The following is a 15,749-nucleotide window of genomic DNA, read 5'->3' as shown; positions in this document are numbered from 1 at the left end:
AGAGGCCGAAGACAGGACGGAGTCTTTCGGCTCCAAAGCTTTCAGTATCAAAAGCTTGGCTGAGAGACTTCATCGGTGCCAAGGTCGAAGGAGGAAGCTGCCGGATCAGTACAGAGGTTTGGCTTGGTGCTGAAACATGCTCTGTCTGATAAGCCGGAGGTTCATGTTCAGGAGTTAGCTTTTGTTGCAATCTTCGGTGCGTGGCCCAAAGGCGGGGCGGCCAAGACAGTTTTTCGGAACCGACCATGGCAGGAGGCAGTAGCCGTCTGGCGATCTCCAACAGTAGTAGCAGGTATTTTTTGGAGGGCTTGGGTGGTGGAGCAGGGGGCCACAGTACTCGTGTGCTGGGCAGATGGTAAATCCTGCATTTCGAGCTCATCATCGGAGCCGGAGCAGTCTTCAATGAAGAAGGCTTCTTCCTCTTCGGTGGCTGGTTCCTCTTGGGCATGCTATTTCCCCGAAGAGATCGGTAGTGTTTCCCGAGGCCTTTTGAGCCATACCAAGCCATCGAGCCCTCCAGTCCCCAAGAGTCTTTTTTCAACCTGAACAACCAGCAGGAACCGCAGTCGGCCTCTTTATGCTTGGGTGAAAGGCAGAGGTTGCACACGAGGTGTTGATCGGTGTGTGGATATTTTGCGTGGTAACAAGAGCAATAATGGAAGGGTTTATGTTCCAACAGAAATGCATCTCTGATGAAACTGGAGAGATGGGGGGGAAGGTAGCCCCTAAACGTACAGTAACGCCTTGAAAGGTGGTCGGGCAGAGCCTGAACTGACAAAATTTGAAAGTAGCACAGGAACAGAAAAGCATGACCGAAAACAATACCATAAAGAGGGGAAAAAAAAAAAGGGGGGGGGGGGCGCACTGAGCGGAGTCTAATACACAGAGCGGAGGCACACATCTGAACCAGACAGCGGAGAGAAAACAATTTAACAATGGAGTTGATGCCCCCTGCGCAATATCACTGAGAGGAGAAGTTACTCGACCTTGTGGTCTGAAAGACTTCTTGGAAGAAAATCAACTTGCACAATTCCAGACCCAAAACTAGATGGCAGGAGTATGCAGAGCATGTGAATCTATAGTCACACATGCCATCGAACACACTGTTGCCCTCCTATTAGCAGGCAATTTCCGTAAAAGGGCTCCTCACATAGGACTAATCAAACATTTTCCATTCTGCACAGTGTGGCTACGAAGACCATACTTTTAAAAGCTTGGTTCCAACATTTCGATATTAAATGTCAATTTGATTGCTTACCTCAGTCAAATAAGCACCAGTAGTCTCGATTTTGCATCATAAGAATCTTCACTTTAGTGTGCGGAACTCCAGAACACTTTTCTGTATGGTTTATTTCCATGGAAACAGCATTAAATAATGGATTTGGCTTCATATATATCAAGTAAAAGAGGACTTCTTTCTGGCACAAAATCAGATCAAAACCCTTATTGTGACACCAAACGCAAAATCTACTTGGTTTTAGTGCAGAACAAGATCTTGGTGATTGACATTTTTACTTCTTTAAGTATATCAAAGCCTTCTTCGGGAAAGATTTGTGTGTCCATAATGCCTGACTTCAAAAGCCAGGCAACCAAATTCCATCACTTCAGATTTGGGCACAGGGTCGGACCTTGAAGACCGGTGGCAGTCACATCTCATACGAGTGACAGATGCAGGTACCACCATTGTCTGGTCTATCTTGGGCTACTAGGATAAAGATTATCTTGGATTTGTGTACTTTGAGAAGCGCCACAGCAGTGAGCGGGATCAGAGTAAAAGAGTTGATACATTAGATCAAAAAGGGTCCCTGATTTCTGTTTAGATGCCCTTGACACAAAATGTCAGCATTTTTGGTTCTTGCAGTGGCAAACAAATATAATGTTGGGAATCCCCATTCTCGAAATATGGTTCTGCACTGTAGGATAGTCATTCACAGTCAAAAATAATTCCCCGCCGTTTTTGTGGACCCCCGCAACACTATTACATTGTTGATTCTCATAGAAACAGCATCAAAGAATGTCTGTCTATGAAAAGTCTGAATACATTTGTTGATTAGAAGACTAAACGGTCTCATTTTTCATGAGCGTACATTAGTTATAAACCTGAAATGTATTCATAATACTATATTGCAGCATCTTAATCAGAAAACATGAATGTAAAAAAATACAGCCTGTTGGCTTTAACAAAGCAATAGGCGTCTCTTTTTTTTCTTCTCTCTCTAAGAACCAGGGAGGCATCCCACCCAGAATGCCTTGCACTAGAAGTGGACTCTCACCCAGTGAAAAAGATCCCAGGAATACTGCTAATGATTTTACCTCAAAGTTATTACTTTTTTTCCATTGAAAAATGATTCTTGTGTTTTCACTAAAGGTTTCTTACCATTCTCTTACAAGTGGACCCATTGTTCATTTGCTGACTGAATTTCTAATTAGAATGTCATCACTTTTTTCCCCAAGTGCCTTTTACACAAAGTCTGAAAATGCCACCTTCCCCCCAAAAAAGAAAATTATATAATCCGGGGTCCATGCATCCAGCAGGGAATTATTCAAGTGTTTATGACTATAATGGAAGATCCTACAATGCGAAATCATGGTTCGGGGCCAGTCAAATTTGTAATGTTATTTTTGGTAAAGAAAATGCAATTATGTTAGCGTGCTACCCCCTTACGTGTTGAGTGATGAATACAAACCAAAGTTGACTGAGTGAGAAAAAACAATAAGGGATGGTGTAATCAGGCACTCTGGTTCGGCTTTCTTTACTACTGCAGTCAGCTGCGACTATATGGATGCATATAGCTACAGTTCTGGGAAATCCTGGGGTTCAATGTCTATCAGCACATTTCTACATCTATCATACAGTGCTAGAGTAGGCTGCACCTCCCTTACTAGGATCACATCCACTTTTCTCTTGATTTCTAGTGTTTTTTTCTGCACCTTACCTTTTTTAGGTCTTGCCTACCAGACAGAACCAAGCCCACTGCTAACCAATTTTGGCTTTTCTATCATTCATTTGCTTTAGTATTTGATGGCTTGCCTTCCTCTTCTCTGCTGACTTTTGCTTCTGGGACCTTTTGTTCATTTAAAGTTTATTCCACCCCCACCCCAATTTAAAGATTTAAGTGATGCCCGTGTTATTCTGGAGGGAAGTTAGAATTTGCGCGTGCCCAAACAAAGAATAACCCACCTGACAACAGTGGCTGCTTCTTACGGAGTCTCCCTCTCCCCCGGCCGATACTGCACTGGCAAAAAGCAGGAACAACAGGTCTAGAGGAAGAGACCTACAAGAGAAGCCAGCACTGGCAAAGCTAGAGTCCCATTTCTTGCCATCTGATGCAAGTTATCAATTATAATCCTGTAGACATGGAATCTGCCCAGGCCAGGGGACTCATTGTTGCCCCACAGAGTGCATCAGATTATGGCTAACAGGGTAGAAATAAGCACAAGAAGAAATTCAGTGGGAGTTCAGAAAAAGAAAAACCCTTTTGTTTAAATCAATGTAATCTAAATGGACTTCATACGAAAGCTTATGGAAGGGAGTACACTATGATGCTTCAGCCTTCTGGAGGTGGTAAAAAAACATAAGCGTGAAGAGTACAGCCAGTGCTGAACAGTGGACTATGCATGTGATGCTCCGGAATATGCAAATTAAAGACTAACGCCATACCAGTCCACTTACTTAACTCTAGTCCACGGAGAAGCCGTGAATTTTAAAAGACCGACTGAATGGAAATGTTTTCTTTTTCTAAAATATCGCTTCTTCAATGTATTTCTTTAAGACATTTAAGTACAAATGCCTGTTCTGCAATGTAGCTAGAGAATACCTACCGTCCTTCGTTATCCTTGCAGTATGGGCAGGTGCAGGCTTCTCTTCGCATCCTTCGGCCTGAAGGCTGCGTGTCTGGACTGGCCTCCCCTTCGTCCATCCCAGGATCATCCTGTATGACATCTGCTCCAGAACTATGGATGGTCATCTGAGAATTATGATCCCCTACGTGAAAGAGAAAAATGTTTGCTTGAGTTGTTGACACCGTTTACATAAGCATAATTCATTAACGTCCAGAGATATCGTTTCCAACGAGAGGCGAATACCAGTTTGTAATCATATAGCTCCATCATGGGTATTTTTCAGCTTTTTATTTTATTATAGAATAACAACTGCAGAAAGGCACCTTGCAAAAGGTCACTTGTTTCAGCGTCTTTGACCTAGTTATTCAGTTCTCTACATGCCTAAATAAAAAACATTCCATCAATTACATTTACACCATTGTGATAATGGTCCTTAGGCTTTGTATGTATATATATATATATATATATATATATATTTTTTTTTTTTAATTATATATATAAAAAAAAAATATATATATAAAATAGCCCACCCACCATCAAATGCTCCAGTTTAACCTATTTGTGCATGTAGATTAAAAACTATTCTAAAAAGCAGACAACGAACACGGCATCACAAAGACTTTCACAACTTAAAATACTGTTGGAAATTACTTCAAACCTGATTAGCTATAATTCTGGAGTTGTCAGTCCAACTGTACAATTAGAAAAAGAGGCTCTGGTTTATTAAAATTACACCTTTTGGTACATCTACACTACTAATGCATGTCAAAGTAATCTGACCAAACATTTATTTATAATTAAACTGCTCCTAGATGCCCTATTTCCAAGCTACTAGCTGCCTTGTGTTGCAAGCTGGATGAAAGGTGAAGTGGACAAACCCCAAGCTGCGCAGCTTGTCCATTACCACCTCAATCCTCTTTTATGGATCTTGAAAATATTAACAGTCCGACGTGGTGGTGGACAGTGAGCTGACGTGGAATTTATGGAATAATCTACATGATATAAATCAACACATGAAATACCCAAACCCACTGTCTGATCGTGATCGGGTGTGGTGTGGTAGAAAAACAACAAAAATGGATCAGGGCGAATTATTTTCCATCCTAATGGGGCAAGTGAATAAAATATTTAGATGCCACTGACAGAGAACAGGTTTTTCAGAATGGTCTCTGCCAAACAATGGGATTTCAGGTGAGAGGAAGGTGGTGCCTGAATTGGACCAGTCTGAGGCCTCTTCTCATGTGGTGTTGTCTATCAAGCTGATCCTTTATCACAAACATGCTTTAGCCAAGAGTTGCATATATCAGCTCAAAGGGAGAGCGAATAGGAATGAGGCCAAGGGCACCAACTCAAAAAAAAAGGAGGGTTTTTGGGACACCACCAGCAGTTCAAATAGGTTTTCAAACGAATCCTAAACCCTCATCATAAAGGGCTAGCAAGAAATGCAAATTCATTGGCCTTCAGAAACAAACAAAAAATCCCCACATACACATAAGCAGTGAGCATACTGTACGGGTACAGGAAATGTATGTGCTAGTCAGCAGTGGCAGATAAAGAAGATTCCTTCGTTAATGTGGGAAAAAAATATTATAAAGAGGCCCATGCAGATCCAAGCAGCAGGTGTGCTACTGAACCTACACACTAAGTGTTGAATTAAATAGAAACCGGCATGCAAGCCAGCACCCTGCAAGTGGAAAATTACAGTAACGGGGATACAATGAAATGGGTGGTACCAGGCAATGAATGACTTGCGCCTGTTCCCTCGTAAGCAAGGAAAACACCCTGTGAGCAAGCACCGACTCAGCAATGTGGGCGTTGAATTTGAACTCCACATGTAACAAAGTAAATCACTGCCAAAAATAATAATAAAATAGGTTCGCTGAGGAGTGTTTCGACACAACAGCAGGCAACGCTGCATGTTATGTCTCAATTAAAAGTCCGATGCATCACCACGTTTGTGGGTTGTTAACGTCATTGCACACAGACAAAGCTACCAGGGCTCCGTACAAAATCCGAATTCTACTATATATATATATATATATATATATATCAAAAGCATCATGCAGTTATTTAACGGGTGCCCGTCTCAGGAACACATTTCAAGAAGTCGGTGATAGTCTGCACGTAAGGAAAAACTCATTGGCAGAAACGCAAAACTGAACGCCGGCCCATTGGTCAAAACAGATCGACGTAAAGGTTTTCACAAGAATAAAAGCCTTCTTTGGGGGCAATAAACATAGCGTCTCTCTTCAACTTGTGAGTCTTATACACAGCACATCAATGTTCTTGAAGGTAACCGTGAAGGTAGTAACAAGTGTTACTAATATCAAAGTCAGTGATTATCAACGTATCGATTTTCAAAAGGATTACAAGGCTGAAATTCAAAGAGAGACTGAAAGAGAGCTATGCATGTGGTTTTGACGTGCAGCTCGGGCAGGTACTCATCTTAGACGACCTCAGAAGCAGACTTGCACTAAAACTAAATAAATACAATGATTTACCATACTGACAAAAACGCTTTCAGAATAGACACAAAAGCCTAATCCATTATTTTTTTCTTCTAGAAATGCCAACATAAAAGGAATGTCCCAGAGCCTTCTTTACAACTTGAGTCTTCGATGCTAATAAATTCTGACCAAAATGGGTTTTCACAATTAAAATTGTTTCATCAACTAAGAAGTGTCTAATCGAAGAGACCTGTCAATACGCTTTCTTAGACTTTCAGGTCATGGTGTTCTAATCTCAGACTTTAACTACCAAGTGCACGCCTTGGACAAGAAGCTGCTTTCAAGCAAGAGCTCCGTCGGCTGGGGACATAAGACAAGCCCCATACACCCCAGACCACTTCACTATACTCCACCGACGCAGAGTGGTCCCGAAGACTATCGCACATTCTGTGGAAGACACGGCGAGAGTTGCTTCTGAATGAGGAAATAATTCTTCCCAAGTTCCTCATTCTCACACACGCCTCCTCGGCTGAGGCATCGCATACGGATTTCACCGCACAGAGCGTGTTTTTGCCTCGACCCAAGACCTCTATATTTTATGCACCGTTTTTCTGTTAGTTTTGGAGGCAGGAGTACTACTGCCGGGTGGTTGTCAAGGGTTGTATTGTTGTTTATAGCACCTACTGCTACACTCAGCCGGGGCGGAACCGCCGTAGGGTATTCAAACTCACGGCAAAAGTGTCATATTCAGACACTAGCCAATAAAATGGTCACATGCCATCTAGTGAGGGGCTGCACGCCATCAACTGGCATCCATGTAGATGATAACTCTTCTTTAAATTGCCCTTAAACACCCTATACGCAAGGCACACTCCCGTTCCTGCACACTTTTAGATTACGTATTCAACTTCAGTGGTGTTTGCCATACTCTAGTTTAACTGACCTATTTTGGAAAACAGACATAGTTCTGGCATCTTGAACCTGTCCAACGGATTATAACTAGAGCCACTAATATTGTGCAATTGCGCGGAAGCAGCTTTTTTAGCATAATTATGGCTGTATCGCATTTGTCACTTAATCCATTATGTGCTGGATAATCTGCAGATTTTCACAAAAAAAACTGGTTTTACATCAAAAGGTCTAAAAGTTACTAAAGATGCAGGTACATGATTTGTCGCGCAGTAGAAGCGCCTTTGCAAAAGCAGACTGGTCAACTTTCAGTTACTTATTGCTATATTTGGCTGTTCAACTGGTACATATGAGGTGCAACCTATGCCCAGACAGTGTTTACAAGTGTATAAAATAATGATGGGATACTATCACCAAATGTGCCGCATTATGCGACATGATTAATCTTTTCTTCCCGCATAGTTGAAGGATCAAAGTTTACTATCAAAATCTATTATTTAGCCATTCGGCGCCTTGTCCTTCCACTCTGCTTTCACATCTCGTGCACACACCTGCTTGACAATAGGGCTTCCATCCTGCCCACCCCGACTGTACCAGTGGATCAAGCAGCATTTTTTCCCCCAATGAAGTGCAGTTTGTAGCACTACCAACACTCTGCCTGTCGCGCGCCTGCCATTAACAAAACAATCTAATGAATCGGGTTTCAATGTAGTCAACGCCTCAAGCCCGACTCTATCAAATAAAAAGGCCAGATGCGGGATAATATGGCCTTCTTACTTCAAATAACAATGTTAAACCGCAACCACCAGGTACATTGCTTTGCTCGTTCTCTTTCATTTCTACAAAGAGAAGCAATGAGGCCATTGTAAAGAAGCAAAGGCTACCTCCTCCAATTTCTCTTTCATATACCTGGTTAGTCAGGAGCTAAGAGAAGATTAGAATTTCCACCTTTTCGGTATCATCACACGAAAACAACCTGGCAACAGTCAAAACTCCAGCTAATCGTCAGTCTGATCTCAGTGCATTAAACTGGCAAGTAGCATCTGGTTTAAGAATACGAGAAAGCGTCCAATGAAACTGGCAAAAAAACACCCCATCAAATAAAGCTGGCAAGACACATAATGCATCATCAATTCGTCAGCTAACACAAAAGCACGAGACAGGCAAGGACTATTACAGCACTACACACAAAGCGTATCACATCACATGGAGCCCAAAATAAGAATACCTTGTCAAAAAGGAAAGAAAACTCAACATATGAAACAAGCAAGCGCCATCACACCACTTCAAATCAGAAATAGTATACAAACAACCAAAAAGGACCATACCTTGGCAACCAACAAGAACTCATAACATTTGAAAAACGAAATCTCCTCATACAAAACTGGAGAGTAATACAAATCTAACCCTTCAAAAAAAATGTCGCTAGGTAGTGAACAACAATCATCATTAAATGCGAGTTCGTGTCAAAATCTGCCAGAATCACATAGCAGTATAGCCATGGGTACAAATAAAGAGCCACAGCAGAAAAGGCACGTAAATGTTGCCCCTTGCTACAGCAGATGTATGGGGTCGACATCCTTTTCGTCGCTGTATCGAATGCCACATTCGACGTGGGGGGGGGGGGGTTGTTTGGCTGTGGAAGGGGCAAAACGTGCTGTCCATGCCCGACTTTAGAATACTTAAACAGTGATGGTTTGTTCGACAAACTACGGCAGAAAATTGAAACAGATGATAAATAACCTTTAATAGTTTCTTAGGCAGAACTTTGCTGTGCAAAAGATAGCACAAATCCCATTATCAGTCAGGGCCAGTAAAATTATGCAACAGGGTTAGGTAAATTATGCAACGGGAAAAAGGCAAATTATGCAGCACATTTTGGTATAGTATTACAAGAACAACAACTTGAGGGGACAGTGCGGTGCCTTGCCTAGTGATGAACTGCTAGCTGTAAAATTTGCAGAAAAGAGGATGTCTACATGCTGATTACCATCAATGATAAACGCACTTCACCTGTGACTGTTTGGGGTCAGGTTACTGAAGTGTGCAAACCTCTGTGCATTTAAGACTACAATAAGCACATGGATGGTGTAAATAGAGTAGATCAGAGGTTGGAATCTTACACTGCTGTTCGTAAGTATTACTTTTGGTATAAGAAACTGGCTATCCATCTGTTCGATTCAGCAACCTTTAATGCTTTTGTTGTGCTGAAGGATTGTTCGTCAGTGTCAAAGATGACATTTGTTCAGTTTCAAGAGTGTGACTGGTAGCCTTGTTGTAGTGGAACAGACATGTGTTCCTAGAGTTGTAGAGTGGTGTAGGATGTGGTTAGATTGAAAGATCGCCACTTTGCTGATTACATTCCTCCCATGTCTCCCCCCCGCCAAAAAAGAAAAAGTAATCCTTGTAAGAGAAGTAGTGTCTGTATGGGAAGACGCATGTGGAAGGAGAGTTGTATGCACTGCTGAGAGGCCTTCTAAACCTGGGGGGGGGGGGGGGGGGGGGGGGGGGGGGGGTGTACCTGCATTTTTTTTTTTTTTTTAAAGATCGTACCACACACAGGAGTTTGAGAGCACCCATGAGCGTTGCCTGGTCTGTATGGTTTTATATTTTTTGTCAAGCTTCACTATTGGCATTAGTGTGAGGGATTTAGCTAGAGCTGTTGTGTTTGTAGTTTTGTGTTTACTTACAATGCTGTTTTTTTTTTTTTTTTTAAACAAAAAAGAAAAGTGATGCAATGGGAGTGTACTTGCGCTTGGCTGGCGGTGTGCGTGGACTGGCGCTTGGTTGATGGTGTGCCACCAGTGACACACACACACAGCCAAACACCAGTCCACACACTCAGTCAGTGATTGCTGTGTCAGGCATGTGGGTGTTGTAATGAGCTGGGCCGGTGACTGGTGGCGTGAATGGTCTTGTGTGTGTCACGTATGAAAGGTGTGAAGGAACTGCAAAGAGGTTGGTGTCTTGATGTGGCTATGTAGCTCAAGAGCTGCGAGTCACTGGTTCAATTTTTTGACCTTTCAAATATCAACAAAGCATTTCAATTTTGTGAAGTGTCTTGTTAATAAAAGTTTATATATTAAACCATCATTCGACCTCGTGCCAAATCCAAACAGTATGTGCATGTGCCAATAAAGAGATTGAGAGGAGTGCTTGTTCACCTTCCCCAATTACTATCACCCACAAAAGTGACCACGCTACTAAATTTCTTACTTCTGTGATGTCCCAAACACTCAAATTTTGAAAAATCACTGTTTTAACCTTTGTCAAAAGGTTACCACACCATACTGGTGAATAACCACAAGAATTTTATTGCTCTTCTCCTTTTAGTTGAGAATTCAGCTCCTGAAAAAAACCACTCAGCTGTAATCAGGTGTCAAAGCACACCCCCGACACGCTAGGTGTCTCGAGTGGGACCCCAATAATGAAGCATGCCACCAACTAGTTTGGTGGGGGAGGACTTTTTAACAAAACCTAAAGGTGTTTTTTTCACAATTTAAGTGCCTGGGACCTCACAGAAGTAAGACTTGGTAGCATGCTCGCTTTTTGTCCAGGGAGAATCTACCAACTCTAGATACATTTGAAAACTAGGCACCAGGGCAGTTTAGGGTGGTGTGCCTCTTGTGGATCCCAACAGGTTTTCTAACCCCACCCCCCCCCATGCCCTGAAAACATTAAAATGGGACTAAAATCACACATTTTCATTGCATTTCTTTTTACATATTCTTCCACAAACAGAAATAAACCACAAATTTCCCACCATCAGCATTCCCCTTGGCCTCACAATAAAACCAATACCTCACTTGTGTGGTTCAGCCTAGTGCCTGCGACAGAAACAGCCCAATGCGCAACTTGGAAATGTGTTTTTGAAGACAAAACATGAGATTGCAAGGGATTCTGGGTGACAGAACCTGGTGAGAGCCACACCAGTCACCCCATCCCAGACCCCCCTTCCCCCCCACCCAAGGCATCTAGTTAAAAAAGGTACAGGTTTGCTAGGTTGCCCCCGCTGCTGGCTGAGCTAGAGCCCAAAATTCATAGCTAGAAACAGACCCTTTTTTTGCAATGTGCTGTGTCCATTTTGCATTTTGGGCTGTTTCCTGTCATGGGCACTAGGCCTACCCACAAAACTGAGGTACTATTTTTTTTTTTTAATCAGGTGAAATAAGGGAATGCAGAATAGTAGAACAAGTGTTTTTACCAACTGTCTTTCTCTGCATTTGTGCCTTACAAATGTAAGACTGTCTGCAAGAAAGAAGTCATTTTGGAAAATACCCTCTGTAGGAAGTTGGCTCTGTATGTGCTATTTCAAAGTAAGGAATAGCATGCACAGAGTACAAGGGTTCCCCTTAGAGGTAAAATAGTGGTAAAAATAGATAATACTAATGCTCTATTTTGTGGTAGTGTGGTCGAGCAGTAGGCTTATCCAAGGAGTAGTGTTAAGCATTTGTTGTACATACACATAGACAATAAATGAGGTACACACACTCAGAGACAAATCCAGCCAATAGGTTTTTGTATAGAAAAATATCTTTTCTTAGTTTATTTTAAGAACCACAGGTTCAAATTCTACATGTAATATCTCATTCGAAAGGTATTGCAGGTAAGTACTTTAGGAACTTCAAATCATCAAAATTGCATGTATACTTTTCAAGTTATTGACAAATAGCTGTTTTAAAAGTGGACACTTAGTGCAATTTTCACAGTTCCTGGGGGAGGTAAGTTTTTGTTAGTTTTACCAGGTAAGTAAGTCACTTACAGGGTTCAGTTCTTGGTCCAAGGTAGCCCACCGTTGGGGGTTCAGAGCAACCCCAAAGTCACCACACCAGTAGCTCAGGGCCGGTCAGGTGCAGAGTTCAAAGTGGTGCCCAAAACGCATAGGCTTCAATGGAGAGAAGGGGGTGCCCCGGTTCCAGTCTGCCAGCAGGTAAGTACCCGCGTCTTCGGAGGGCAGACCAGGGGGGTTTTGTAGGGCACCGGGGGGGACACCAGCCCACACAGAAATTTCACCCTCAGCGGCGCAGGGGCGGCCGGGTGCAGTGTTAGAACAAGCGTCGGGTTCGCAATGGAAGTCAATGAGAGATCAAGGGATCTCTTCAGCGCTGCAGGCAGGCAAGGGGGGGCTTCCTCGGGGAAACCTCCACTTGGGCAAGGGAGAGGGACTCCTGGGGGTCACTTCTGCAGTGAAAGTCCGGTCCTTCAGGTCCTGGGGGCTGCGGGTGCAGGGTCTTTTCCAGGCGTCGGGACTTAGGTTTCAGAGAGTCGCGGTCAGGGGAAGCCTCGGGATTCCCTCTGCAGGCGGCGCTGTGGGGGCTCAGGGGGGACAGGTTTTGGTACTCACAGTATCAGAGTAGTCCTGGGGTCCCTCCTGAGGTGTTGGATCGCCACCAGCCGAGTCGGGGTCGCCGGGTGCAGTGTTGCAAGTCTCACGCTTCTTGCGGGGAGCTTGCAGGGTTCTTTAAAGTTGCTGGAAACAAAGTTGCAACTTTTCTTGGAGCAGGTCCGCTGTCCTCGGGAGTTTCTTGTCTTTTCGAAGCAGGGGCAGTCCTCAGAGGATGTCGAGGTCGCTGGTCCCTTTGGAAGGCGTCGCTGAAGCAGGATCTTTGGAAGGCAGGAGACAGGCCGGTGAGTTTCTGGAGCCAAGGCAGTTGTCGTCTTCTGGTCTTCCGCTGCAGGGGTTTTCAGCTGGGCAGTCCTTCTTCTTGTAGTTGCAGGAATCTAATTTTCTAGGGTTCAGGGTAGCCCTTAAATACTAAATTTAAGGGCGTGTTTAGGTCTGGGGGGTTAGTAGCCAATGGCTACTAGCCCTGAGGGGGGTACACCCTCTTTGTGCCTCCTCCCAAGGGGAGGGGGTCACAATCCTAACCCTATTGGGGGAATCCTCCATCTGCAAGATGGAGGATTTCTAAAAGTTAGAGTCACTTCAGCTCAGGACACCTTAGGGGCTGTCCTGACTGGCCAGTGACTCCTCCTTGTTTTTCTCATTATTTTCTCCGGCCTTGCCGCCAAAAGTGGGGCCTGGCCGGAGGGGGCGGGCAACTCCACTAGCTGGAGTGTCCTGCTGGGTTGGCACAAAGGAGGTGAGCCTTTGAGGCTCACCGCCAGGTGTGACAATTCCTGCCTGGGGGAGGTGTTAGCATCTCCACCCAGTGCAGGCTTTGTTACTGGCCTCAGAGTGACAAAGGCACTCTCCCCATGGGGCCAGCAACATGTCTCGGTTTGTGGCAGGCTGCTAAAACTAGTCAGCCTACACAGATAGTCGGTTAAGTTTCAGGGGGCACCTCTAAGGTGCCCTCTGTGGTGTATTTTACAATAAAATGTACACTGGCATCAGTGTGCATTTATTGTGCTGAGAAGTTTGATACCAAACTTCCCAGTTTTCAGTGTAGCCATTATGGTGCTGTGGAGTTCGTGTTTGACAGACTCCCAGACCATATACTCTTATGGCTACCCTGCACTTACAATGTCTAAGGTTTTGTTTAGACACTGTAGGGGTACCATGCTCATGCACTGGTACCCTCACCTATGGTATAGTGCACCCTGCCTTAGGGCTGTAAGGCCTGCTAGAGGGGTGTCTTACCTATACTGCATAGGCAGTGAGAGGCTGGCATGGCACCCTGAGGGGAGTGCCATGTCGACTTACTCGTTTTGTCCTCACTAGCACACACAAGCTGGCAAGCAGTGTGTCTGTGCTGAGTGAGAGGTCTCCAGGGTGGCATAAGACATGCTGCAGCCCTTAGAGACCTTCCTTGGCATCAGGGCCCTTGGTACTAGAAGTACCAGTTACAAGGGACTTATCTGGATGCCAGGGTCTGCCAATTGTGGATACAAAAGTACAGGTTAGGGAAAGAACACTGGTGCTGGGGCCTGGTTAGCAGGCCTCAGCACACTTTCAATTGTAAACATAGCATCAGCAAAGGCAAAAAGTCAGGGGGCAACCATGCCAAGGAGGCATTTCCTTACACCCTCCAATTCACATGCTAGTATGGGTACCTTCAAATTCAGAGATGGGAAAATAACCAAATGCTCCTAAACTTGAAATCTTGTGCCCATTTCTGAAATGCATAGGTTTCCCCGATTCCCATTTCCACTATATTTTATCAAATGAATTACTGTATACTCGGTGCACAATGAAAGCGGAGTTGTTGGGAGATTGGGTTTAAAGTTGGGCTTCAAAATAAATATATGCTTCAAAACCACACAAGAGCGAGTCAGGATAACATATTAACTTTTATGATTAACAAAGACTATTAGCCGTCTTCTGAACTGAAAAAACTGTGCATGGAACTTACTACCAACTGATCTAGATGTCTCAAAGAGAGGAAAATAAATATTAAGCTACCATGTTCTTCGAAAACGACCGAGTGACATGTCTAATATTTAGAACAGTGGGAACACCTTGTTAATAGATGCTTACGTTACAGGCTGGTCTTCAGAGAAAGGAGAAGGAAATAGTTGTGTGTTCTTGCAGAGAAAACCAAACCTGTAAAACTGGAAATACTGCTTGTGCACAAAATGTGTAGCTCAAGAAGGCACTAAAAACACCTACAGTGGTGCAAGATACATTTACCATACCACACAGGAAACACAAATATAAAATAGAAACAGATAGGTTACAAAGCAGAATTAAAAAAAAAAAAAAAAAAAAAAAAAAGAAATTACAGGCAAGATATACTTTATGAGTGATGCTTTCTCCACAGAAACTTGTTGTCCAGTAGATAAAGTCTACAGTAGGTGAAGTCTAGCTGAACCCTGAATATTTATCATTAAAGAGTTAGCGGATAACAAAAACGCATAAATCAATCCAACACAAAACTTTTCTTTTAGGGTCCAGGAAGCTTCCAAGCAGAATTTTGTACTAAATGTAATTCATGGGTGACTACTGCCAGCAAAGGTGAAAAAAGATGAGACAAGTAGGGGGGCACCCTCAGGGAAGTTGATCGGTTCCCGAAACCAGGAATCTGGACCTGGAAGCTGTTTGCCACATATCCACACAGAGCAATCAGCAGGCCACACTCCTCCACAACAGACACTAGTACCAAGGGCTAACAGCACTGGCTGTATTTAAACTCTGAAGCGATAAGAACATTATTTTAAAGAACTCTAGTACTGGAGAAAATTAGATGTAAGGTAGATAGTAAATCGAAACTCATTCAATCAATATTATTGCTTGATCAGTTATTTTCCTGAAGAAAGCAGAATCTTGCGCCTGAAAGTCTTCTGTGGATGTTTTATTGATCATTCCAAGGTAAAAAGATTTAAATTCCATCATAGTTTCATGAATTCTTCGGTTGACTAAGATTCCATCACAAAAACAGACGGGTTTTGCAGAAGAATCGTTTCATAGGGGTCACATTGTGTAAATCGGCGCTCATCTTTTTCACCCCACAAGCATATTGATTTTCCATGAATGTACTGATTTGCAAGAGCATCAAGGTGAAAATCCCAATCCTTGAATATAAGTTCTTATTGCCCAATCATTATGGTCAATCATACAATAAGAATTATTTATGGTTTGCAGCAGCACGTCAGCATTCCTAGTACACC

The 15,749-nt window shown here is 43.3% G+C and overlaps 1 protein-coding gene across 2 annotated transcripts in view; it reads right to left on the bottom strand.

Annotated features, from left to right (window-relative positions):
• SP1 (Sp1 transcription factor) overlaps window positions 1-15,749 on the bottom strand; it is a 136,591-nt gene that overhangs the window by 105,475 nt on the left and 15,367 nt on the right. For both annotated transcript variants that reach the window (XM_069230964.1, XM_069230963.1), the window contains exon 4: window positions 3,823-3,985. In XM_069230964.1, the coding sequence (XP_069087065.1) occupies window positions 3,823-3,985 (163 nt within the window). The remainder of the gene's footprint in view (window positions 1-3,822; window positions 3,986-15,749) is intronic.

This window comes from Pleurodeles waltl, chromosome 4_2 (genome assembly GCF_031143425.1).
Source record: "Pleurodeles waltl isolate 20211129_DDA chromosome 4_2, aPleWal1.hap1.20221129, whole genome shotgun sequence".
Classification (NCBI taxonomy): domain Eukaryota; kingdom Metazoa; phylum Chordata; class Amphibia; order Caudata; family Salamandridae; genus Pleurodeles; species Pleurodeles waltl.
This window is presented reverse-complemented; position numbering and strand designations above follow the sequence as displayed.